The sequence below is a fragment of the Apodemus sylvaticus genome, chromosome 10, assembly GCF_947179515.1.
Source record: "Apodemus sylvaticus chromosome 10, mApoSyl1.1, whole genome shotgun sequence".
Classification (NCBI taxonomy): Eukaryota; Metazoa; Chordata; class Mammalia; order Rodentia; family Muridae; genus Apodemus; species Apodemus sylvaticus.
In genome coordinates, this window is record NC_067481.1 from 93,524,533 (window position 1) to 93,550,581 (window position 26,049).

General features: G+C 44.7%; 1 protein-coding gene and 1 long non-coding RNA gene across 7 annotated transcripts in view; one reads left to right on the forward strand and one right to left on the reverse strand.

Annotated features, from left to right (window-relative positions):
• Positions 1 to 782: 782 nt before the first annotated feature.
• Positions 783 to 15,638, reverse strand: LOC127694153 (uncharacterized). 3 transcript variants are annotated; one of them, XR_007979797.1, is made up of 3 exons: positions 15,571 to 15,638; positions 14,052 to 14,221; positions 783 to 1,746 (listed from the first exon to the last, which is right to left on the reverse strand). It is a non-coding gene; the product is annotated as an uncharacterized LOC127694153 (long non-coding RNA). The 3 variants fall into 3 exon arrangements; XR_007979795.1 differs by lacking the exon at positions 15,571 to 15,638 and adding an exon at positions 15,237 to 15,357 and having other exon boundaries at positions 783 to 1,721; XR_007979796.1 differs by lacking the exon at positions 15,571 to 15,638 and adding an exon at positions 15,237 to 15,357.
• Positions 15,548 to 26,049, forward strand: part of Crebrf (CREB3 regulatory factor) — a 56,941-nt gene continuing 46,439 nt past the window's right edge. For 2 of the 4 annotated variants that reach the window (XM_052195583.1, XM_052195586.1), the window contains exon 1: positions 15,555 to 15,644. In XM_052195583.1, coding sequence (XP_052051543.1) covers positions 15,624 to 15,644 — 21 coding nt within the window. In that variant the 5' untranslated portion in view covers positions 15,555 to 15,623. Of the gene's footprint in view, positions 15,645 to 26,049 lie in introns of all 4 variants that reach the window. The other 2 variants (XM_052195585.1, XM_052195584.1) reach the window with 2 other exon arrangements.

Sequence of the window (26,049 nt, forward strand, 5' to 3'; positions counted from 1 at the left end):
AATGTTTGTCTACAAGTTTAGCTGGGGATTGTAGCTCAGGTAGATGGCCTAGCATGTGCAAAGCCCTGGGTTCCTCTTAGCCCACCCTTTTGTCCCCCCCAACACACACACATACACACACCACACACACGATTCTTTTAGAGTTAGGTACCTCCATGCTTTTCCAACCAAGGAGCCTATTTTTTTATATTTAAGTATCTATATAAAGTAAAAATATTTTTACCACATTTACTTATGTGGGGGATGGTAGGCTATGCCTTGGTATGCGTGTGGAGGTCACTCGCAGAGGTTGGTGTTCTCACTCTGTCTACAGTGTCAGTTACGGGGATTGAACTCAGGCTGTCAGGCTTAGCAGCAAGCTCCTTTACCCACTAAGTCATCTCAGTGGCCCTCAAAGAACCTCTTTAGTTAATTTCCTGGAATCTATAAAACACTAAAGATTTGAGGTTGAAGTTACCATGGTAATGCATATGAGTGATTTGTCTTCATGTATGTTTGTACACTCTGAGTATGCCTAGTACCCTTAGAGGCCAGAAGAGGGCATTTGACCTCCTGGAACGGGAGTTACAGATAGTTGTGAGCAGCCATGTGTGTGCTGGGAACCAAACCAGGGTCCTCTTATAAGAGGAGAAAGTACTCTTAACTGCTGAGCAGTCTCTCCAGCCCCAGGGTCTGGAATTTCCACCCTAAAGTACTTTGTCCCTGGCCACCCACCCCTGCCTCATTCAGCCTGCTCTGGATCACTGGTTAGGGAAGGAATCTGCCATTATAGATCACCATACTGTCTCCTTCCAGAGCAACACGTGTGACCTTTAATGATTCTTTGTCATGAAAAAAGTAACAACAGGTCCACAGGGCTCTTCAGGCTCTAAGCCCACAGATTCCCTAAGCATCCCGGCAGCCCACTATGATAATCCATCCAGAACCTTCTATTTCCCACTGTGTATACCCCTTTCCAGCAGATCAATGTGTCTGCCCAGTCGTTTGCTGCAAAAGACACAGTCTCCTTGTGTTGCCAGGGCTACCGTCCACTGAGCCCCCTTCAGTGGCTTCGAGGCAGGGTTCTTCAAGCTGCGTCACACTTGGTCCTGCCGGGGTAGCAGCACTTGGTCAGGTGGAGCAGAACTGCAGCTGTGACGTGCCTTGCGTGATGCTGGAGGGCAGCTTTTCGGGTGCTTCTCATGGCTGCCGCAGTTGAAGGCACTCACCATCCCAGCTGACCGGCGTCTGAGGGTTGTCTTTGCTGACCCGCTCTTACGTTTCTCCCTGTTCTAAGCAAATGACTCATCAGGAAGTGGTCTGGATTACACTGCTGCTTTGCTTGTGATCTCGTTTCCAATTTGGTGGAGTTGCTTCCTGCAGTCATCCGTGAGCATGGCTGCTGTGTTGTTATCATCTGCACTGACACAGTGTTGGTGACAGATGTGCGTGTGGAGGGGTCCGGGGCTGAACTGGGCCGGCCAAGTGTTGATGATTCTGAGGTAGCAACTGTCTTGCTCCAGAGCCCTCAAGGGATGAGAAAGGCCTGGACCTGCGGTGTTGTCTCTCAGCCTTCCTGTGACTTTCTCCTCCTGAGACCCCGTGGCACCAGTGTGAAGCAGGAGAGGATGAGAGGCGAAGAAAGGGATTTGGCCAAACTAGAGATGGAAGACTTCTCAGAAAGATTGTTTGCGAGCCTTGAAAGGGCAGGTGCTGTTCTTGTCACTCAGCCGTGTCAGTGGCTTTGAAATGAAGGGGTAATGACATCTGTTTAGACGGAGGGGAAGCTTTGTAAGGGGTTTTTGCCCAGGAAGTCAATTTATTCTTGAGCCCTAGTTTCTTCTTTTAAGGAATTCTAATTTTGCTTGTCTGTCTAGCATGCCAGGGACACTCACCTCTTGCTTTTTGTTGATGTGAAAAGGTCAAGCTGACCTTTGAGCTCTGTGTCCTAACAGGTGGGATTACAGGTGTGAGCCGACAGGCCCAGCGTCTACCGGACTTTTCTATTATGCAAAGCTATTACCAAATGAGGTCGAGATGGTGATACTAATCTGTAAACTGTAGTAATCACACAGGATATTTGCCCAGTAAATGGCCAAGTCCTCAGAGTGTGCTGGTAGCACTTTTCTGTTAGAATAGGATGACCCAAAGGGACAGCTGACTGTTCTGTGGCGTTTTTATTCCTACCTAGTTTCTCTTTGGATAGGTCATTTGACTTGGAGGGCTCCAGAAAAACTAATAAAAGGCACCGGCCTGAGCACTGAGATCAGAACATAAGTGGCCGACCTCACCCTTCCTGGCTTGCAAATTCTACCACATCACCTTGGGGATTCTAGTATAGTTTAGAATTGCTATGGATGGGCCCCAGGGCCTTTCCTTGCACATCCTAAGCAAGTGTAGCTCTTTTTGTAGCTTTGTCACTGGTCAACAGTGTGTGTGTGTGTGTGTGTGTGTAGTTATATATATATATATATATATATATATATATATATATATATATATATATATATATATATATATATAAAGATGCTTTGTTCATTTGGTTGGTTGGTTAGCTTTTTCGAGACAGGCTTTTTGTGTAGCCCTGGCTGTCTTAGCACTCACTCTGTAGCTCAGGCTGGCCTCGAACTCAGATCAGAGGTCTGTCTTCCCTTGCCGAACCTGACACCACTACCTGGCAGTATAGCTCCCCCCACCCCCACTTTTTTTTTCTTTTATGGCTACAGGACTTTTTTGTGTAGCTGTGGCTGTCCTGGAACTAGCTTTGTATACCAGGATGGCCTCCAACCCAGAGTTCTGCCTGCCTCTGTCTCTGCCTCTGCCTCCCAAGCTTTTTGGGATTAAAGGCATGCACAGCCACCACCAGGCTAATATACTCTTTTTAATGTAGCTTTAAACATAACTCCTTTGTACATCTTTCTAGGTTTTTAGCAAAGGAAGGCATTTTGTCCATGGCAAATCAAAAATTAGAATTTAAAAATTGTCTTCCCCCTCACCCCTTGAGCTAGGGTCTTATTCTATGGCTCCAGCCTGACCTTGAATTCAGAGTTCACCTGTCTCAGCTCCCTGAGTGCTGAGGCTTCATGCACGGCTACCACACCTAGCTTCAGAAGCTGTTTGAAATTATTGTCAAGACCCTGAAAACGGATTGGATTTCATTTAAGCATTGGTGCCAGGGCTGGAGAGATGGCTCAGCAGTTAAGAACACTGCTACTCTAGCCGGGCGGTGGTGGCACATGCCTTTGATCCCAGCACTTGCGAGGAGTGCTGAGGCCAGGCTGGTCCACAAAGTGAGTTCCAGGACAGCCAGGGCTACACAGAGAAACCCTGTCTCAAGAAAAAAAAAAAAAAAAAAAAAAAAAAGAACACTGCTACTCTATGGAGCACCCCAGGGTGGTTCCCAGCACCCACGTGGGGCCTCACAACTGTCTGTAACTCTGGCTCCTGGGAATCCAACGCCCTCTTCCCACTCCACAGGCACCAGGCATGCATGTGATGTGCATGTGTTCATGTAGGCAAGCATCCACATATATAAAAACAAGTAAATCTTTTTTTTTTTTTTTTTTAAAAAAAAAAAACCTCAGTGCTTCGTTAGATCCAGGCATTTTAAAATGACAATAGCTCACAGCCCGATTTGAGAACAGATGTATTTACAGTGTAAATGAAGACTTAAGCGGCAAGCATGTGTTATTTTTTTTCCCATGCTGTGCATCTTCTAAAGCTTTCACTTAAGTGGATGAAGCTGTAGAAAATCCATAATTTTAAAAAGAAAATGACACAAGTTATTACATAAAGGATTTTTATCATGGAACAGCTGGAAACAGCATTGCTGTCCTAGGCCAAAGGCTGATCAAGAAGATGTGAGCTGGGGGATGGTAGCTCGCGCCTTTTATCCTAGCACTCCGGAGGCAGGTGGATCTCTGAGTTCAAGATCAACCTAGCATACAGAGCAAGCCGGGACAGCCAGGGCTACACAGAGAAACCCTGTCTCGATAAAGCCAAGAATGAATGAATGAATGAATGAGTAAAGAAATAAAGGTGTGGTAGCACACAGTTAGTATAGATGAGGAGAGAGGATGGCTAAATAGAAGCTGTCCTTCCAGTGGCCACATTTTAATAACCGATCTGTTGTTTAAAACTGTATCTCTACAAGAGATAGGAAAGAGTAACATCTGTAGCAGTTACTTTTCTATTCCTAAGACACCAGGGCCAAGGCAGCTTACAGAAGGGAGGGTATATTGAGGACTTGAGTTCCAGAAAGATGAGAGTCCATTGCTATCATCAGCAGGGAGCATGGCAGCAGGCAGCAGGCAGCCAGGCACAGGCCAAAGCAGTAGCTGAGGGCTTACGTCTGACCCACAGATAGGAAGCAGCTCACTAGGGATAGAAGCGTGTGAAGCCTGAACGCCCACCTGTAACACACCTTCCCCAGCAACTTCTAATCCTTCCCAAACAGTTCTACCAACTGGTACCAAGTGTCCAAACATGACCCTGTGGGAGCCATTCTCATTGGAACCACTGTGCCTTTAAATAATTTCAAATGATTTTATTTTATTTTTATTACTTTTACAGCACATTCTTTAGCAAAAATGTTATTTAAAGACATGGGAAACACTAGAGAGATAGCCTGGGTCCCAATTAAAAGGGGTTTCTGTTCTTCCAGAGGATCCAAGAGTCAGTTTACAACTGCACATAACCCAGCTCAGGAAATCCAATTACACACACATACACACATTTCATTTTTAACTTTTGAAAACAGTTTTGTGTGTGTGTGGTTATTTTGCCTGCCCATATATTTCTAGGTACCATAGGTGTGCCACCTTGGTGGCCAGAAGATGGCATCAGATCTCCAGGGACTAGAGTTGCAGGTGGTTGTGAACCTCCCTGTGGGTACTGGCAATCAAGCACAGGCCCTCCGGAGGAACAGCAGTGCCTTAACCACTCAGCCATCTTGTCAGCCCCTAAGGAAACAATACATTTGAAAGGCAAGAGTAAGCCATGTCTGTAAGTCCTTGGGAAGTGGGAGTCCTGAGTCAGGGACTAGCCTGGGCTGCAGGGTGAATTCCATTCCAGTCTATACTACATATCAAGATCCTTTGTGATATGTTGGTCTCAACCAACACAAATGTAAAAAAAAAAGTTTACAGATAAATGATAATAGAATTTTAAAGACAATCCCTGCAGACTATAAATGGTCACAGAAAAAAATGCATGGTAGGAAGTAGACCATAGTATCATCATAATTTAGTACTTCTTTCACAATTTTGTGTAGTTTTCAAATTGTCACAAAGCATGCATTACTTCTTAATGTATGCCTTTTTTGGGGGGGGGGTTTCGAGATAGGGTTTCTCTGTGTAGCCCTAGCTGCCCTGGAACTCACTCTGTAGACCAGGCTGGCCTCAAACTCAGAAATCTGCCTGCCTCTGCCTCCCAAGTGCTGGGATTAAAGGCGTGCGCCACCACGCCCGGCTGCTTTTTTTAAAAAAGATTTATTTTATATAAATAAATAACAGTGAGTACACTGTTGCTGTCTACAGACACAGAAGAGGGCCTCATTCCCTTATATATTGTTGTGAGCCACCATGTGGCTGCTGGGAATCAAACTCAGGACCTCTGAAAAAGCAGTCTTAACCGCTGAGCCGTCTCTCTAGCCTAATGTATGCTTTTCTTAATAGTGTGTGTGTGTGTGTGTGTGTGTGTGTGTGTGTATGTGTGTGTTGTTGACTATTGTCAAAAATGTTTAGTACTTCCATCCTCCCCCACACCCCATGAGCATTCAGGATCAGGGGAAGTGATGTCAGATTTGTTGAGACACAGAAGCTACTCTGAATCATCAAAAGCAGTGGGTTCTCAGGGAACCTTTGAAGGGCCCTGGTGGTTCGGAGCCTTCAGGGTGTGAGGCCTCTCTCTGGCTTCCTTTTGTGTAGGTGCTCGCAGTGACCTTGTGGGGTGATGAAAGGGAACACTGATGTGGATTCTGCCCACATAGAAAGTGGAACTGTGGGGCTGCAAATGCGCTGGGGTCCCATACGGGTTAAAGAAAGCCCCAGTGTTCCGCAGAACAAGAGTCTGTTTTAGACTATCATCAAGATGTTGGCTTGGTTTCCGACGAGTCTTCATACTGACCAAAGAACACTACTACCGTGGGCTGCCTTTCCAAAATGGAACAATCAGGGTAGATGTTTTATAAAGGAAGCCAGTGTTTGAGGAAGTATGGTTTAGGAAGCTAAGAGGGACTCTCTCTCAGCCCTCCTCCCACCCCTGCACCTTGCTTTTTTAGCAGGTATTTCCAGCCAGGCCCTGTTTGTACAGGAGGAGCCTACTTGCAAAAGATAAGCAAACTGGTAGCCCTGCCCTGAGCGGACGGACGCGAGATAAAGGGTTGTTTATAGGGCTGGAGGGGTAGTTCAGAGCTTGCCTAGCAAGCTGAGAGAGACCCTGGGTTTAATCCCCATCAACCTTTTTTTAGGGGAGGGATGTTGGGGGGGGGTGTTGGGAATGGGAAGTGGCTAGAGAGATAGTACAGCTACTCTTCCTGAGGACCCAAGTTCGATTCCCAGCATCCACACTGGGTGCCTCAAAACTGCCTGTAACTCTAGCTGCAGGGGATCTGACACAGTCTTTTGACCTCTGCTGGCACCCATATATATGTGCTCAGACACACACAGGATTGATAATTTTAAAGTATAGCTTTTTGCATAATGTGTTTACTCCAACTCCCACCCCATCCAGTGCTTCCTAGGAAAATAAATTTACTAAGTAAGGGCATTAAAATCTCTAATGCTGGGGGACTAATGCTGGGGAAAAGGATTTTGAAGAAAAAAAAATGCTGCTAAAGTGGCAAACCCATAGAAGGAATGCTTACAGAATTCCAGGCTGAGAGGAGACATTAGGGACAGTGTCCAAAAACAGCTCAGATGAGATGTGTCCTGCCTATAAAAATTACCAGGTGATCCTGGCACAGAGGCTTCACCCGAAAGGTTTTGACCCTCTTTATTTCCCAAAGGCATCAAAACACCGTGAGGAGGTTCCTACCATTCAGCCGAGATCAACATTAGACACAAAAGGCTTTGGGGGGGGGACATTAAAACTAAGAATAAACACAGCCAGTCCTTGTCTAACGCCCTGTACCCGTGTTTTATCCCATGTCTGAGACCTCGGGAGCTTTTAGAGCTGTTTTGGGGTTCCATTCGCCAGTGGTTGGGCCTCAGGTGCAACAGCCGTTGAGGGAATGGTGGGAGAGATGACTCAGTGGTTAAGAGCATTACTGCTCTTGAAAAAAAAAAAAAAGACAAAAAACAAAAACCTCTTGAGCTTGGTTCCCGACACATTACGCCACTCATCCCACCTATAACTCCAACTCCAGAGGAGCCAATGCCCTATTCTGGCCTCTGTGGACACCCATGCTCACAAGTGCACACACCCACATATAGATGCACATGTAATAATTAAAACAAAACCAAGTAAATAAACCAAAACACAAGAGAGTCTGCTCTTAGGGCCCACGGCTGCCAGTGAATGCCCTTCACGTTTTTCCAGGGTAAAATGCCTCCCCTTGATCAGTCATGGTCTTTCTCCCCTGTCAGTTGCGTGGTACTTACAGCTTTCCCTAGCTCAGACAGATCCCTTGTGTCTAAACATATGTGATACCTCCCATTAGAAGCCTACTGGGGGCTGAACCTGGTGGCGCTTGCCTGTAATCCCAGTTACTCAAGGAGGTTGAGTGAGGAGGGACTTGAGTTCTAGGCCAGTGTCTACCCTCTGCAGACACCTCCCTTCTCTCAGCTCAGCTCAGCTCTGTAGAGCCCAGGCTCTCTCCTAAGGGTACTTGCCCTCCCCCACCCCCCATCCCCCCACCCCCACACCCAGCTTCTCACAGCAATCTTTGCTTATCTCTGTGGATACAGTTGTCATTTGGTTGGTTTGGTTGGTTGGTTGGTTGTTTCTTTTGAGACAAAGTCTTACTGTGTAGACTTAGCTTGCTTAGAACTCATGGCATAGATGAGTCAGTCCTCCCTTGAATGCTTAGAAATCCTGTCTGGATTTTAGGAATGAGCCACCACACCTGGCCTACTCAAGTATTTGATTCCCACAATCGTGCCTGCAGGAGGTATTCAGCGATGCCCATTTACTTAGTGTGTGTAAAAAAAAAAAAAAAAAAAAAAAAAAAAAAAAAAAGAACCTCATGGGAGATAGCGTCTAATTTAGTAAATTCTGATCTTTGGGAATTGAGTTAACACAAAGCAATGTTACAAGTGCTCTTAAGTTACAAAGACTTTTCAGTGCTCTTTCCTGTGTTGAAAGTTGTGATGCAGGCAGTGGTGACACATGCCTTTAATCCCAGCACTCAGGAAGCAGAGGCAGGCGGATCTCTGAGTTCAAGACCCGCCTGGTCTGCAGAGTGAGTTCCAGGGCAGCCACAGCTACATAAGAAACCCTGTCTAGAAAACCTGAAGGAGGTGGGGAGAGACGCAGAGCTTTGTGCATGCGTTTGTATAACACAGCTGCATGGCCACTGAGCTGGCGGCCCAGTTCTCCCGCCTCCACCTATTCTTCAGCTTGTACTCCTCCCATCCCCACATCCCTAACATCTGGAGGTTGCAGGCATGCATCGCCAGGACCGTCTCCGTCTCTCCATAATTTCTGAGCCAGGGTCCTGGCCTTTTTGTTCCTTATTTGACTCTGAAAATTATATAGCTGGTCTTGCATACGAACGAGGGTGCCTCTCTCTGAGCTCCGTGGTTCCTAGCCGAGACCCGTAAATTCTTCTATCTATGGTGTTCTTTAACCCTCCCAACCCCCACAATGTTCAGAACCATTCTTATTAGTGATAACAGCCCATTGTAGTGGTACAAGCCTTACTCCCAGCTTCTCAGAAGGTTCGGGTTGAAAGAACACAAGTTTAAGTCCTGCTCGTGCAATTTAGTGAGACTCTGTTCCAAAATAAAAATAAAAAGGAGCTGGGGGGAGTTCTCTAGCATAGCAGAGCCCTGGGATGGGGTTGAAGCCTTTGTACCTCAAAACAATTACAATATTAATAGCTACCATTTAGGCATTGCTTGCCGCGTGCAAAGCTGATTGTCGATGTTGCCAGACTGTAACTGGGTTGGATCAGGGCAGGAGCATAGATAGCACTTGGCCTCCTTCCTGATCTAGTTACCGACCCTCAGACCAGAAGAAACCCACCACTGGATCCTCCCTTCTCCCACGGTGTTTGCCCTTACCTCCCTGGTTAAGAGGAGGGGTAACGGCTGCATATTTGCTCTAAATTCCCACGTCAATTCCATCATTACTCTCTCTCACAGAGGTGGCTGCCTCCTCCGCCAGACTGGGAAGAGGGGAACTCCCTGGCAGACAGGAGCTAGTTGCTAGGAGCTAGCGAGTTCCAGCCAGCTCTGTGGGCAGAATCTTCTAGCTCTCCTGACCTAAGAGGAGCAATCGTCAGTGCAGTACTCGCAGGTGCAGTTGGAACTGTTTGGAAAGGCAGGCTACCTCCCTGCAGGGACCTAGAGAGAGATGCCTTGCGGCTAAGCTAAGTGCCGAGATGGGGCCTTGGCCCTTCTCTTAGCATTGCCTTCTTTTGGCAAAATCTGCAACTGTTGCTCGGTCTTGTTAAACATGTTTGTGACCTGGTGATGTAGTTGTGGTATGATGAACTCATTAATTACTTAGTGAGCCTAGGCTTTGCGAAAACAAAAGGAAAACTAAAACCTAAAAGGCAAGCTGATGGTCTGCCATATCTCACAGCCCATGGGCACTTCCTGGGTTTTTCTGAATCTCAGGGAAACTTGTGACCCTGTAAATTTGCATTAAAGCAAACCTTTGGTTGCAGAGGACCCCGCTCTACCCTGTGCTCGCTTGGCATTGTGTTGCTTCTTTCCCTTAGAAATCTTTCTGAATTGTTTACTTCCTGCCCTTGAGAAGCTAGTCTTGTGGTTATACCAGTTTGATTTTTTTTTTTTTTAGAACAAGACTTCTCTCCCAGTTCAAGCTGCTATGGCTGCGGGTCTGGGTTCCTGCTCTTATCTTCTGCCCCTCCGCTTCTGGCTTTTATCTTCCCACTCTGGCCTCGCCAGCAGAATGTCTTATTATACCTGTGTGTAGGGAGTCTTTCCACCACAAACGCTAGGCTGTTCCCACTCCCCTGCCTCCCAGTTCGCTATCACTTACAGCCACCGAGCTGAACAGTGTATGTTCAGCTCAGCGCTGATAAAACAGAATTAAAAACCCGATTCATTGTCCCAGGAGTGTTCGGTCAGCAAAAGAGCTGAAACAATTTTGACAAGAATGCTGCACTGGGAGATAAGCGAACACGCTCAGCTGCTTGCGGCCGCCGCTCTGCCAGGAGACATTTTTCTTTTCTAACTGCCTCCCTCTCTTCTAAGAAGTCTCTGGTCACATTCCTCCCCGAGAGGCAGAGATGGGGGAGCCTCTCATGCACTGATAGTCTTTCAGATCAACCTGGGAGGCAAGCGAGGAGAGGGACGTAGTATCAGCTGGGCTAGGAATTTGCCCAAGTAAGCTAAGAGAGAGGGCACCGAGGCCTGGGGCACAGCAGCACAAGCAGCACTTCTCCTGAATTTTGTCATCTTCCCTCACTAGGGTCTGAGGTCCTTTGGGGCAAGGACAGGGTCTCATGTGTACACGTTCAGTATTTCACAAACAAATGTCCATTTCTCTCCTTTCCCTGAGTTGTCAGTAAAGATAGGCTTGGATGTTTAACTCTGTAGCGAGAGTGCATGCCCACGTGGTGCACTGAGGAAATAACGCTGGCATATATGGCATGGGTAATGCAGGGGAAGGGGAGAGGAGTGAGGGTTAAGCAGGCTGCATGGGGGAGAAGGGGGTCCTGCTCCTTAGTAGATGGGCTAGGGTTTGTAATTGGTTCATCAGATCCACAAGTCTGCCCTCTGCCCCGCAGGTCTGCTGCTGAGTTGTGGGGTAGGCTACGGAATCAGGATAGATAAATAATGGGGTATTTCGGGCTGAACTTGGTACTTTCAGGGAGAAATGAGAAACTGACACTCAGGGCTATCAAATAAGAACACTGTCCCATTGAGAGATTACAGTGGGGACAAGTTGTCCCCCAAAGAATACTTCTTAGATGAGATGAATGAGGGATAGGATCCAATTACCAGCGTCAATGTGTCTCTTTTAGACTACTCAGCAATACTGTCATCTTCTCAGGAAAAAGTCAGTGCCAAATATTAGAGCGGCACAGCTTTCCCTGGAGATCTTCCAGGTTTCAGTTAATTAGTCCCACTTTTGAAGCTGTGACGTCCGACCATATCCCACAGTCCAGACTGTCTAGAAAGAAACACTTAGTCCTGAAAGGTTGACACTTAAAAAGATGTGTTGGGAGTCAGCAGGCAGAATCCAGTCTGCTAATGAGGATTCACACACAGTTCCATCTTTGGGTCATAAGGCAATGTAGAGCTGGGTATGCTGGTGCTCACCTGTAATCCCAGCGCTTGGGATTCAGAGGCAGGAGGAACAGGAGTTCAAGGACAGCCTTAGCCGCATAAGGCCCTGCCTCCAAACAAACAGAAATAGTAAGAAAATGCAAGGCTTTTGACAGCTGTTTTTGTTTGTTTGGTTGGTTGGTTGGTGGTTTTTTAAAGACAGGGTTTCTCTGTGTAGCCCTGGCTGTCCTGGAACTCACTCTGTAGATCAGGCTGGCCTCAAACTCAGAAATCCGCCTGCCTCTGCCTCCCAAGTGCTGGGATTAAAGACCTGCGCCACCACTGCCCGGCATCTCTGGCTATCTTGGTACTCAATGTGTAGACCAGGCTGGCCCAGAACTCATATAGACCTGACTACCTCTCCCTCCTGAACACTGAGATTAAAGGTATGCATCACCATTCCCTGAATCTTTCTGTTTTTTGAGAGAGGAATACCCTGTGTTACCCAGGTTGGCCCTAAAGCCCTGGAGTCAGTCTGCTTCGGCCTTCTGCACTCTTAAGGTTTAAAGTGAGAGAGATGTCCACGTATGCGGAGAATACCTGTGAAGCCTTCGCAGAGCCCAAGCAACTTAACACTTATCAAATACATACAGACTGACCTACTGGGATAGAGGCACAAGCCACCATGCCTGATTCTTCTTGAGCTTTTGAATATTATACCATATATGAGGCATAGTTTCAACTGCCTGTTGAAAACTAAAGTCCTCTGAAGAGTTTAGTGGTGCCCAGTGTATCTCTTATTGTGCTTGTGTCATTGTCTCACCTTTGTAGAAAATCTCAACCTTCTGATTCAGCCTGTTGTATGACATACTCTGAGGCGTGTTGTTACACACTTTTGGAAGTGGCATGCCAGCTGCTCACCACTTTGTGGCTAGGATTAATAACCTTCTAACCCTCTAGCCAACACTATCCCAGAATCTTTCTGCCAACTTTGTGGTAGAATCTGGCTGCATCAAGCTCCAAAAATCCACCAATCAATTAAGAGCCTGTGGTTTCAATCCATTCAGAGCAGGATGCAGCCTGTCACAAACCTTAATGGAAAGTCTCCACTGCCCAAACTCCATCCCTCTCTAGATAACAGAAAGAATAAAGACTGGACAACACTGTAACTGACCATCACATGTCACTAATGGCAGAGCCCTGTGATAGGATGTGAGGCTGTTGCCTGGCTGATGTACAAAGGCCTGTATGAAAGGTAGTGTGATAGCAGAAGGGCTAGCCTTCTGTGGGAAAGCTTCCAAATGTGGAACTCTGAAAAGATAAATAGGCGAGGGTCAAACTCCTGGCATTTTAAAGTGTGAACCCCCACAGAAACAAGTCCGGGGAGCCTAGCTCCAACTTCAAGTTTTCTTTCTTTCTTTCTTTCTTTCTTTCTTTCTTTCTTTCTTTCTTTCTTTCTTTCTTTCTTTCTTTCTTTCTTTCTTTTTTTTTTTTTTTTTTTGGTTTTTTCGAGACAGAGTTTCTCTGTGTAGCCCTGGCTGTCCTGGAACTCACTATGTAGTTTTTTAAATTTTCAATTCCACCTAATGGGGAAATTAGAAGGGGCTATGGTCAAATGTAACGAGGTAATTATAATCCTTTTTGTTGCCTTGTGGTAACTACTAATTTCATCCTTGGGTATCAGGGTCTTACTTGTGGTTGGCATTCTGAGAGAGTGATTTACTATTTTATTTTCTTCCTATGAAGCTACAGTTACCTATTAATCTGAAGTCCAAAAAAGTTTGCTTTAGCCCAGCATGGTGGTTCTTGCTTGTAATACGTGTGCTCAGGAGGCAGAGACAGGAAGATTGTTATGAGTCTGAGATTAGCTTGGTCTAGCGGCTGTTAAATTGCTGAGTTGCCTAGAATTATCCTTACTTGCTATTCAGTCTATAGCTGGTCTTCCAAATGATGTCCTTGGAATAGTCTAATGCTACTACTGTTCATTTAGTGCTAACTATATGTCAGGCACTCTGGTAAGTGCTTTATATGACTTTTTTTTAAAACAATCTTTTTATTTTTATATTATATATGCATCTGTGTATACAGTTTATGTGTATGTGTTTGCTTAAATTAAACTCATGTGTGTGAATGTAGGCACTTACGTGTGTTCTAGTGTCCACACTGTTTGAGATAGGGTCTCATCATCACTGTGCAGCAGGCTGGTTGGCTTGTGAGTTTCTGGGGTTCTCCTGTCTCAGGCTCCCATCTCCGTGAAGGAGTGCTGGGATACAGATGTTCCTGATACTCGGCCATCTTTAACATAGGTTCTGGAGATCCAAATTCAAGTCCTCACATTTGTGTGATAAGTGCTGTCCTCACTAAGCCATCTTACTAACCCTATGTAAATTCTTTCACCCAGTTCTTACACCAATCCCATTTTTACAAATGTAGAAATTTAGTGTCATGGTTCACATGTGTTGAAGCAAGGATTCCGATCCAGGTTACTACTAAGCCAGTAACATAGTGACGGCTATATAATATGTTTGACACGGAGGGCAGAGAACAAGGGACATTGCTAGTCTCACCCAACCTTTGTTAGGATTATGATCTAGGCAAACTTTTTATCCCCAAACCCATGGTTGCTCACTTTTGAACCAGAGAGCAAATTACAATGTAGTTCATGCTTACCTTGAATGGAGTTGCACCTGCCTCAGGCTCCCCAGTGTCGAAGTCACAGATCTGTGCCATCACATCTCATCCCAGTCCTTGGCTGTGATAGTGAGACACTACCACAATGTTTCTCAACCTGTGGACTGTCACCCCTTTGGAGATTAAATGACCCCTTTCACAGGGGTTACCTAAGACCATCAGAAAACACATTTATATAACAACTTATAACCGTAGCAGAATTACTGTTACAAATAGCAATGAAAATAATCTTATGGTTGGGGTCACCACAACATGAGGAACATTAGGAAGGCTGAGAACCACTTGCCTGGGTCTATGTGAATGGGGGAGGGAGGCTCTTAATTTGGCGGGGAGCATAAGGTTGTTTTGAGGCCTGGTCTTCTGAAGACCAGGAATGCAATTCAGTGTAGCTAAGAATAAAGTTCAGTCCTCCTGCTTCCACCACTGCAGTGCTGAGATCACAGGGGCTAACCACAACACCCTGTTCCTCTATCCTGCCTGCTTTGAAGCCACTAGTACAGCCAAAGGAAAACTGATATTTGAAGGGAATCTGATAAGGGTTCTCTGTCCTTTAATCCTCTTTTCCTTTGCTTAAGAAAATACGTTTTTCTGTGTTCATATGTGTGTGTGGGTGCAGACCTGTAACCCTGCACCCAGAAGACTAAGACAGAAGGATCCAGAGTATAAAAAAATTGTGGAAACACAGACTGCGATAATTAGGTAGGCTATTTCCTTGAACAATTCTTCTGAGTTTTTGTTTTTTTTTTCCTTTTGAAAAATGGTTCTCTTATTGTTATGTGTCTGTTTGGAGAACTATTAGGAATACTGAACCTACCACAAACTATACACCCAATAAATTGTCAACAGGATTATGTCATCACTATCACAGGTTAGACAGCCTTGTCCATAAAACATCTAGTAGCAATTTGTACAGCTGAATACAGGTTCTATTCCAAAGGTGCATGAAGCCGACTCAGGGTCTGGCCATCCAGACTTAATAAATATGAGTTGATGAATGAACAACAATCGAAGGCCAATTTTATCGGGGAACAGGAACGTCATTTACTAAACAGAATGTTAATGCAGCCCCTCTACTAATTAATATTCCTTTAATCCCCCGTGGTTCAGTTAAATTGTAAAGTGGGCATTCGGAGTCCTTGGTCCTCATCTTAGTTCTGAGCCTACCGACTGAATATGGAAGCCTCTGAAAAGAACATCACGCACGAATGCGAGCTTGCAGCTCGCCATCCCCAGCGGCCCACGCCCACGCTCAACAGCAGCCTCCGAGCCCCCGCTCCGCCCTCTCTTCCTGGTTTTCCCCAGCAACCCGCCCCTCTGGTATCACGTGACAGGGCGCCAGCCGGGCCGAGCCCCTGATTGGCCAGACTTCAGGGCGCCTCGCGATTGGCCTGGGGCGGCGGGCCCCCGCCTCCCTCCTCCTCCTCGCCGCGGCCCACGTGAGGGGGGCGAGTCACGCGATTTCCGGGAACCCGTCAGGAAGGACATAAACAAAACAAACCGAGGCAGCATGGAGAGGGGCCGCGGCCGCCGCAGCGCGGCCGGACCTAGTGCATGAACCGTCTTCAGCCTCAGGTGAGTGCCGAGCGGCCGCACAGGCGGGCGAGATGCGGCGGCTGAGAACCGCGGGTGTGAGGCGCGGGTGCCCGGCTCCAGGCGAGCGGGGCGGGGGCCGCCGGGCCGAGGGCGCGCGGAACGGGGTTGCCGATGCGAGCCGGACCGTGCTGCCCCCGCGGCCGCCGGTTATATAAGAGGCGACCGCGCGCGGGCGGGCGGCCCCGTTAGGGCCGTGCCCTTTGCGCTCCCGGGAACCGGGGACCGCGACTGCCGGCAACCGGCCTGTCAGAGCGGCGAGCGGGTGGGAGGGGCTGGGAGGGAGGGGAGGAGAGGGGCGTGTGAGGGAGACCGGAGCAGCTGCTGCTCGGAAGGCCAGGGACGGAGGAGCGGACCGGGAGAACTGCGGGCAGGGGCGTCGTGGGGCTGCTGCTCCCCCCCGGCCCCTCCCCGGAGGCTGCGGGCGACGGGGGCCTCCCTCTCGGGATTTGTTTATATGTCCTCACTAAGCAGCTTGAAAGGCCGGGAGGTGGAGCCCTTGCTGCCGAGTGGCGGCCGATGCTGTCCAATGAAGGAGGCGAATGGGGGCCGTGGCGCCAATGGGCGCAGGGAGGCGGTGCCGCGCGCCCCCAGTAAGTTAGGTTGTTCTGGGGGTTGGGCCGGCGGGGCGGCCATGTTAGATGGGAGGGGCGGGGGGGTGTCACTGAGCGGGGCGGAGACCGGGCAAAGGGCGAGGAGCGGTGCGGAGCCGGGCCGGGGGCGGGCCGGGTGTGGGCTAGAGTCCCGGAGGACCCGGAAGCCGCCCAAAGGAGCTTGACCCGGCTCGGCCACTCCGGAGTGGAGGCGGCCAGGGAAGTACCGAGGGCTGTCTAGCCTCCCAGGGGGCGGTTCCTGGGTCTAGATGGAACCCAGTCTCTGGCTTCTTCTTGGTCAGCCCTCCGCTGCTTGATAAATCGTGCCCCCAAACCCTGTAATCATCCTCCTTTAACCTAAGAAAGCAAACAGTTCTGCTGTTTCTGAACCGGCCTGAGTCCTAAGACTACCTTAAGGAGTTATTTCTGTAGTTAGGGGTGTGTTTCTGTACCAGGTCTCCCGTGTAGAGGCAGGCATTCAGAGGAACTTGTGCTTTTCTGGGTATTGAAAAGGGAAAATCGGGACTGGAAGAGCAGGCAAAATTGAAGAATGAACTGCATTTCTACGTTTTTCCTTACGTGGATACCTTCCAAAGATCAGACCTCTGTGCTTCAAGTCTTGGTTTGTCTCCCTTGCTCACATATATTGGAAGCTAACATACTTGAGCTTCATGAGAAAACTGAGCCTTGAGGAAAGCATTTAGGCCTGATGAGTCTTTAGGACTTTTGTCTTTTCAGTACCAGCAGGTGAGAAAAAGGATGAAGGTTTGACTTATTTTTTAAAAAGCAGAAATAGGAATTCTTTGTAAATTTTGTAATCTATGGTAAAAGGATTGTCACTTGATTCTACTTTAAAATATATTTTCAGTGTTACCTATTTTAAAATAGCTGAGAGATACACTACAGGGGGAAATGTTGCAGAAACAAAACTGCAATTGTTTTGGAACCTTAGTAGCCTTCTTAAATGCTTTTTAAGGCTTCTTTTAAGATGAACTTATAACCTGTGACCACATTCATATTGTCAAAGGTACTAGGCTATTGATACATCTTTGGTTTAAGTACTTAGGAGTAGGAATACATCATAGGTATATATCCCTAGGGGCTCTTCCAAGAGTTGAGCTGAAGAATATTAACAAATAGTAAATAAATTATTCATCAACTTTGGTATTGATTTTATGTGACTGATCCTCACTTGTGTTAAAACTCAGTAAAGAATATAATCCCAGGTTAGTTGATATATTTTTAAAATTAGATAAAATTTTTAATTTTTTTGTTTCTGAAACAGCATTTCTCTTCATAGATAGCTCTAGCTGTCCTGAAACTTACCCTGTAGACGAGGCTGACCTGGAACTCAAAAAGATTCATTTCCCTCTGCCTCCTCAAGTGCTAGGATCAAAGATGTGGGCTACCACCATCACCCAGCTATATATAATTTTTGTAGTAAACACAATAGTTGCATTATATTTTTATTACTTAATGTTGTGTTGCTAAGTCCTAATCTATCATAATGCCACAATCACTTATAAAAGGGTATAACTAAAGTTGAAATCAATCAAAAGTTGTTTTGATGATACCTAGAATACTTAATCAAGGGGTGTTCATTGTCATTTTGTTTGAAAGGTTAGTTTTCATTTCTTATGTAATAATTTCTTAAGAATGACAAATATAATACACTAGAGCTTATTTTTGGCTAAAGTTCTTTCATATGCTTAATATACTTTGGGGTTTACCAAATGTTGTTGTTATTGAGACAGGGTTTTACTTTGTAGTCCAGTTGGTTTTGAATTCCTGGGCCTCCAGCATTTCTTTCCTGCTGGGACTACAGACAAGTATCACTGTGCACAGCTCAGGAATTTTTACTATAGTAAGAATAGAAAAAGAGATACTTCCAGAAGCAGTATTGAATTCTCCATTTACCTTGTCATTCTGTATGTTGCATAACAAACTGAAAACAAATTTTGATGAAGAAACTAACTTGTTTAATTGGTGTAAGTTCTGGAGTAAAAGGATAACTGATAAAGGTCCTTGGTGGTGGCAGTGTCTAAATCCATTGGATAATGGGAGTACCGAGATATTCTATTTTAACTGCAGTAGCATAGTATAATTTTTATTTTTGTGTTGGTTTTTTTTCCCTCCTGTGTACCTCTGGCTGTCCTGGGACTGATTGTTAAGTCCAGGCTGACCTTGAACCCACAGATATCTGCCTGTCTCTTCCTCCTAAGTGCTGGGATCAAAGGTATGAACCACCACACTTGGCAGTATAGTGGTTCTTAAAATAGTAAACTGAATTCACTGTTAGCTTTTAAAGCTTAAGTTTTAGTCAAGACTGATGATAGGATTTTGAGAGTTGTCAGCATAGACTGATTTCCAGTTAGGTTTGTATGTGGCTGTTTTGGCAAAGGTCTCACTGACTTTTACTACATTTAGTAGTGTCTCATTTTAAAGTAAACACTTGGGTTGGCTGTAAATCTGTCACACTATTTTGTTTGGTTCTGTGAGGTGGGACCTTGCAGTGTTGCCCAGGTTGGCTTTGAACTTCATGATCTTCCTTCTTCAGCTTCCTGCATTACTGGAGTCATGGTGATATGCCAAATGCACCATGTCTAGTTGTTGGTTCTAATTATACCCAAACCAGAGTAGTTGAACTTTTTACTGCATAGGATTAAATAGTAAATATTTAATAATCTCTCTAATGACTGTTCACCTCTGCAGTTTGTATGGTGATGACTGATAAGATAGTATAGAAAATGTATTTGGGCTATATACCAATAAAATGTGTGTATTGGTAGCCCATGGTCATTGTTAACCTCTTTTTAATGACATTGTCTTGAGTTTGAAGGGTTTTTTGTTGTTTTTGTTTTTGTTTTGTGTTTTGTTTTTTCAGAGGCAGGGTTTCTCTGTGTAGCCCTAGCTGTCCTGGAACTTACTTTGTAGGCCAGGCTGGCCTCGAACTCAAAAATCTGCCTGCCAAGGAGTTTGAAGTTTTTGCAGAGGGAATTGCAGAGAATGTAAATACACACTTCAGGTAGTATTTATGGATCAATAGTCTATTGTATATATATCTCCTACCTTGAGAAAGTTTCATTGTAAGAATGTAGGGTACAATCTTATTGCAAAATTTTATATCCATGTAGATGTTTTGAAACTGTTTAAAGTATTGGTATATATTAGTATAGTCCTGTTTGATTTAGAGGTGCCACGCCACACACCCCCCCCCCCCCCCCCCGCCCCATTTCTGAGACTTTCTTTTTAGTATATATTCCAGGCTGGCTTTGAACTGGCCTACAACTTTTGTTGTGTGATTTTTGTTTGTTTGTTTGTTTGTTTGAGATAGTGTCTCCTGTTGGCCAGGCTGAACTCAAACTATCCAGGAATATGACCTTGAATTCCTTATCCTCTTACTTCTCCCATTCCAGTAAGGGATTATAGATGTTCACTACCAAGCTTGAAAGAGCCTTGTATTTTACTGGTTTGTGACAGTTGGGAGTTTTGTTATTGTTGAGACAGGATCTCTCTATCTACATAGCTCTGGCTGTCCTGGAACACTCTGTATAGACTAGGCTGGCCTTGAATTCACAGAGATCTGCCTGCCGCTGCCTCCCAAGTACTTGGGTTAAAGGTGTGTGCCACATGCTACATCTGGTTTGTGATGATTTTTCTTTTATATAGCAAAGTCCCTTTTGGTGGGGACACACAAATTCTTTTTTTTAAAAAATGTATTGAATTGTTTGTGTGTACAGGTCACATGTGCTACAGCATGCACAAGAAGATAAGGCACCAACTTGTAGGAGTTGATCCTCCCTTTTTCATTGTGTGGGTTCTTTGGAGTAAACTCCAAGGTTGTCAAGATTGGTAGCAAGTGCCTTTATTCACTGAGCCATCTTACCAGGCAGTAAAATCATTCTTGCTGGCTAGTCTGAGTCACACTTTTAGGACAAAGTAGACTAGGAGATTTGCAGAGGACTTCCGTGTTACTTCATATCTGTAGTACTGTTCTGTTCCATCACAAACCTCATCCATATCTTGTCTGCTTTTCACCAGGTTTATGACTTTTCTCCCCAAAATCTGTATCTGAAGTCAGTCTTAAGTAGTTCTCTAAGCTGCTGTTGATCAAATAGTTCCAGTTTATCCAATTCTTCTTTCCATCTGTCTTTTTTGAGACTATCTCAGGCTAGGCTTGTGCTCTATATAGTTGAAATTGGCCTTAAGCTCCCAATAGTCGTGCCTCCACCTCTCAGGTTCTGTGATTAGAGGCATGAGACACCATGTTTAACTATTTTGTCTTTCAACACCAACAGTGATGTGATATCTTGTGTTAGAGACTTGTGTTTTCAATTAAATACCTTTTCTTTCTTAAGATAAGATCTAACCGTGTAATATAACAGTGCTTGTCCTTGAATTCACAAAGGTCCACCTGCCTCTGTCTCCTAGGTGCTGGGCTTATAGGCCAGTGTCTAAGTACTTTGCTAAGCTTGCTTATCTTTTAGTTTTTCCAGACAGGATTTCTCTGCTTAGCCTTGGCCATCCTGGAGGTCACTCTGTAGACCAGGCTTGCCTGGAACTCAAGAGATCTTTTTGTTTGTTTGTTTTCTGTTTTTTGGATTTGGTTTTTTCTAGACAGGGTTTCTCTGTATAGCCCTGGCTGTCCTGGAACTCACTCTGTAGACCAGGCTGGCCTCAAACTCAGAAATCCGCCTGCCTCTGCCTCCCAGAGTGCTGGGATTATAGGCATGTGCCACCACTGCCTGGCCTGGAAGTCAAGAGATCTAACTGCCTGAATATTGGGTGTGTGCCACTACTACAGGCAAACAGGTTTTTGGGGCTGTCTCCAGGTACCTTCTTGAGTATAACACTGTGTTTGAGGGTTTGCTGCTGCTTGTTCTTCCTGATGGACCTGTCACTTCTCTATTACAGACTTTCTATTTACTGAGGAATTTGAAACACTACAAGAATAAAATTTAAAAATAAGTACTTATGGTTGTGAGGGAAGAGTTAGGAATAGCATGAATGTCTGTTTCAGTGTAGAAGGACTGGACAGATACTTTAGTAGCTAGTAGTACTGGCTGTGCCTATAGAGGACCCCTATGTAGTTTCCAGCACCCACATGGCGCCTCACAACTATCTGTAATTCCTATTTCAGGAGATCCTACACCTCTTCTGACTGCTCCAGGCACTTCCTATATTTGGAGCACATACATACATCTAGGCAAAACAGTTGTTCACATAAATACAATAAATACATATTTTAAATAGAGACTCAGAATACCTTAAAACAGCAAGGCTTAGTGTAGTATAAAGTCAGGTGGAGGAGAACTGAGGAAATAAATAGCTCAGTGACCACAGGTGCTTACCACAAGCTTGATACCATGTTCAGTCCTCTGGTGGAAAGAGAACAGTCTCCTATAAGATTTCCTCTGACTTATTTGTGCATTCACATAAAGAAATGTAATATAACAAAAAAATGTAAAGTCAGATAGACTTTTACAGTGTTACTATCTGGTGGTGGTGGACATGGGGTGTGTGTGTGTGTGTGTGTGTGTACACACACACACACACACGTACATGAGCATGTGCATGGTAGCATATGTTTGTAATGTATGTGTGGGTAAAAGTGATACTTTTATTTAAGTGTCTTCCTTAGTCACTCTCACATTATTTATGCACTTGAGCATGCATGATGTTTGTGGGTGGGTTGGTTCTCTCCTCCCACTTTCATGGAGGCTCCAGGAATTGAACTCAGAGTCACTGGTCCGCACAGCAAACACCTGTACCTACTGAGCTATCCCCCCTCACTTTTTCTTTCCATATTTAGCAAAGTGAACAGATTGACTAGGAAAAAGAAAAAAGATTCCTCAAGAGTGGGAAGTCACAAGGGAGATTACTTTGAGACAGAACTCACAGAACTTGGAGGTGGCTCACTGGTTGGCTAGTAAACTCCAGAGAACTGCTTGTCTCCCTCACTACACATAGTTCTAGTGCTGGGCTTACAGATGCCGCCAGCACCTGACTTTTTACACTTTATTCACTGAACCATTTCACAGCCCAACTTTTACATGTTTGTTCATATGTAAGTAGGTTTCCTTCCTTCCTTCCTTCCTTCCTTCCTTCCTTCCTTCCTTCCTTCCTTCCTTCCTTCCTTCCTCCCTCCCTCCCTCCCTCCCTCCCTCCCTCCCTCCCTCCCTCCCTCACATCTAGATTTCTCTTTGTAGCCCTGGCGGTCTTGGAACTCCCTCTATAGACCAGGCTACCCTTGAACTCAGAGATTTTCCAGCCACTTTAATCCCAAATGCTGGGGTTAAAAGCATGCACCATCATCACTCAGCCTTTAACAGTAGGTCTTTAAAATGATTTTCAGTAAGGTTTTTGCCTGTACTCTTGGAAGTGAGTTGTCTATAGAGTAGGAGAGAAGATGACAGCAGCATGGTTAGGTTTCTGATATCTGTGTCTCTTTTTTTTCTTTCTCCTCACCCCAGCCCCACACCCTCTTAACTTTGATTAGCTGTTCTCTTTTCACAGTGCTTGGTTTTTTGTTTTGTTTTGTTTTGTTTTGTTTTGTTTTGTTTTTGTTTTGTTTTGTTTTTGGAGCTAGGTGTGTGTCTAAACTTATGCCATTTGTTATATTTCAGCCTATCATATGCTAGAATTTGAGGAGTGTTCTACCACATTTATGCTCCCCTAGTTTTTAGTTTTTCTTTTAGTCTCTGGCTAGTGTCTACACCCCCACTTTGCTTCTTTCCTGATTTATAGGTGCCCAGATACCTCCTTTCTTTTACAAGGTTTTACTGTTTCCTTTCATCTTGCTTTTTAACTTTTTAGTTAGTTTCAAAATTTTGTTTCACTTATTTATTACCCTTTCTAAATTTCCTTTTCTTTCTCTCTCTCTTTCTCTCTCTTTCTCTCTTTCTTTCTTTCTTTCTTTCTTTCTTTCTTTCTTTCTTTCTTTCTTTCTTTCTTTCTGTCTTTTGTTTTTTTTTTTTTTTGGATTTGGTTTGGTTTTTTCAAGATAAGGTTTCTCTGTATAGCCCTGGGTATCCTGGAACTCACTCTGTAGACCAGGCTGGCCTCAAACTCAGAAATCCGCCTGCCTCTGCCTCCCAAGTGCTGGGATTACAGGTGTGCGCCACCACCGCTTGGCTTCCTTTTCTTTCTGTTGCATTTATTTATGAATGTGTACCTGTGTTGCACAAGGCAGAAATTCTGAGGAGTGACTTCTCCCTTTTCACACTGTGGGTCCTAAGTAATTAAAACCTCAGATCGTCAAGCCTGGTGGTAAGTGCCCTTATCCACTGAGCTGCCTAGCCAGCTTTTTTTTTTTTTTTTTTTTTTTTTTTTTTTTTTTTTTACTTTTGATCTTAGCCAAAAGGCTGAGAAGCGATTTCATTTTTTTAAAAAACTCAAATAAAAAATTTTTTTGAGACAGGGTCTTATTATGTAGCCTTACTAGCATGATCACTATGTAGATCAGGCTGGCTTAGAACTCACTGAAATTCACCTCTCTGGTGACTGGGATTAAAGGAGTATGCCACCACATATACTTTATTTTGCCTTTTGAAAGAGGGACTCATAATATAGCCTAGGTTGGTCTGAAACATTCGGTAGCCCAAGTTGTCCTTGAACTCATGGCAGTCCACCCTTCTGAGTCTCCTGAATGCTAAGATTATAGGCATGTGCCACCATTCCCAGATAGATACCTCTCTAAAATCAGCATTACTGGACATCACGGGCTGGAGAGATGGCTCAGCGGTTAAGAGTACTGACTGCTCTTCTGAAGGTCCTGAATTCAAATTTCAGCAACCACATGGTGGCTCATAACCATCCATAATGAGATCCGATGCCCTCTCTGGTGTGTCTCAAGACAGCTACAGTGTACTTATATATAATAATAAATTATTCAAAAAAGAACATCACATAAATCTTCATTCAGACTCAACACTGCCCTTGCCCCCCCAAAAGAAATAGAAGAAAGTTTACAGAATTTTGAGCTTTAATAAATACTACCATCTAGCCACTGCTGTGACTAAATCTGTAATGCTATCACACTGTAACAGTATTTCTATTTTTTGTAACGATTTATTTATTATATCTAGGTACACTGTAGCTGTCTTCAGACACTCTAGAAGAGGTTGTGGGATCTCATTACAGATGGTTGTGAGCCACCATGTGGTTGTTGGGATTTGAACTCAGGACCCCTGGAAGAGCAGTCAGTACTCTTAACTGCTGAGCTATCTCTCCAGCCCCTGTAAACAGTATTTCATAGTGCCTCCTTTGTGGTTAGCCCTCTTCCCTTGCCACTGGCCCCAGGCATGGAATTGGCTTGTCTTGTTATAGTCAGCAATGGAATTTCCTATATATGAAGTCATACACTGCATTGTCTTTTTGAGTCTGACCTCTAATTCTCTTGAAATTTCCCCCTGTGTCAGTTTGGTCCTTGTCAGTTATCCGGTGGCTATACTACAGTGATTCTCTGCTTACCAGTTGGTGGTAGTTGAGTTGATCCAGGTTTTTGGCTGTTGGTGATGAAAAATGATGAAAACATTTTTGTGCTAGTCTTTTAAATGACTTATCTAATATTAGCCACCTTTTACTTGGCATCCCTGCAGAACTGTTGAAAGGAAATTCCTGGAGTTTACCTTCATAAATTGGCTTTGTGTGAGGTCCATAGTTTGGAGCATCTTTCAGCTTAGATGTCTGTGTTCCAATGGTCTGGGTAGAGTGGAGCAAGCTAGGGAGCACAGTGTAGAAGAAATAGTCTCACCAGAGTTCACTGGGCATCTTAGGAGTATGTGCCCTGTGTTGTTTCATTTGATTTTTACCAGCAAGAGAGTGATAGTAGGAATTAGAAACTTTAATTGAAATTTCTACATTAAGTACTGGTAATTAAATTTAAAAACGTTAACTCCCTCCCCAAACCAAACAACCCTTGTATGGGAGCTAAACAGAAGCATTCTATGGACATTAATTTCTGGCTGCAGTTCATTTTGATACTTGTGCTTTAAAACGTTGACTCCTGCATTCAATTTTTATTTATTATCCAGACAGGGTCTCATATATCTTAGGCTATCCTTGAACTCACTATGTTTTGAGGCTGATCATGGAATTCCTCCTGCCTAAAGCTCCTTAGTACTGGTATTACTAGTGTGCACTGTTATGTCTGGTTTATTTGGTCCTATGATGGAACCCAGGGTTTTGTGGATGCTGTGCAAGCACCCAACCCACCAGCAGAGCTACATTCTCTCTGAGCTATATCCTCAGCCCAGTCTTCTGCCTCGAAATGCACTCTCTACTGGTGGAACTCCTCCCTCTTTTAAATAGCTGAACATAATAACTTGGTTATTGTTCAAACCCCCAGGTTTATAAGCATGAGCTCATCATGGCACATCTGTGAAGGGGAAAGGACAACATGTGGGTTCTAGGGATTAGCTGGCAGGTTTTTAAACTGTTTTGTGAATTCTAAGATTATTTTGTTGATTAAGCCAGCATAATTCACGGTCACACTCAGAAAACAGAGACAAGAGTGTTTAATAACCTTCAATGGCCTGAGTAAATGTATTGATTAAAATTATAGTTCTCCTCTACCCTAGAACAATGGTCCTCAACCTTTCCAGTGCTACAATCCTTTAATACAGTTCCTCATGTTGTGGTGACTCCCAACCATAAAATTGTTTTTATTACTTCATAATTGTAATTTTGCTACTTGATGAATTATAATCTTAATATTTGATATGCAGGATATCTTATATGTGACTCCTGTGAAAAGGTCATTCAGCCTCTAAGGGGGTCTTGGCCCACAGGTT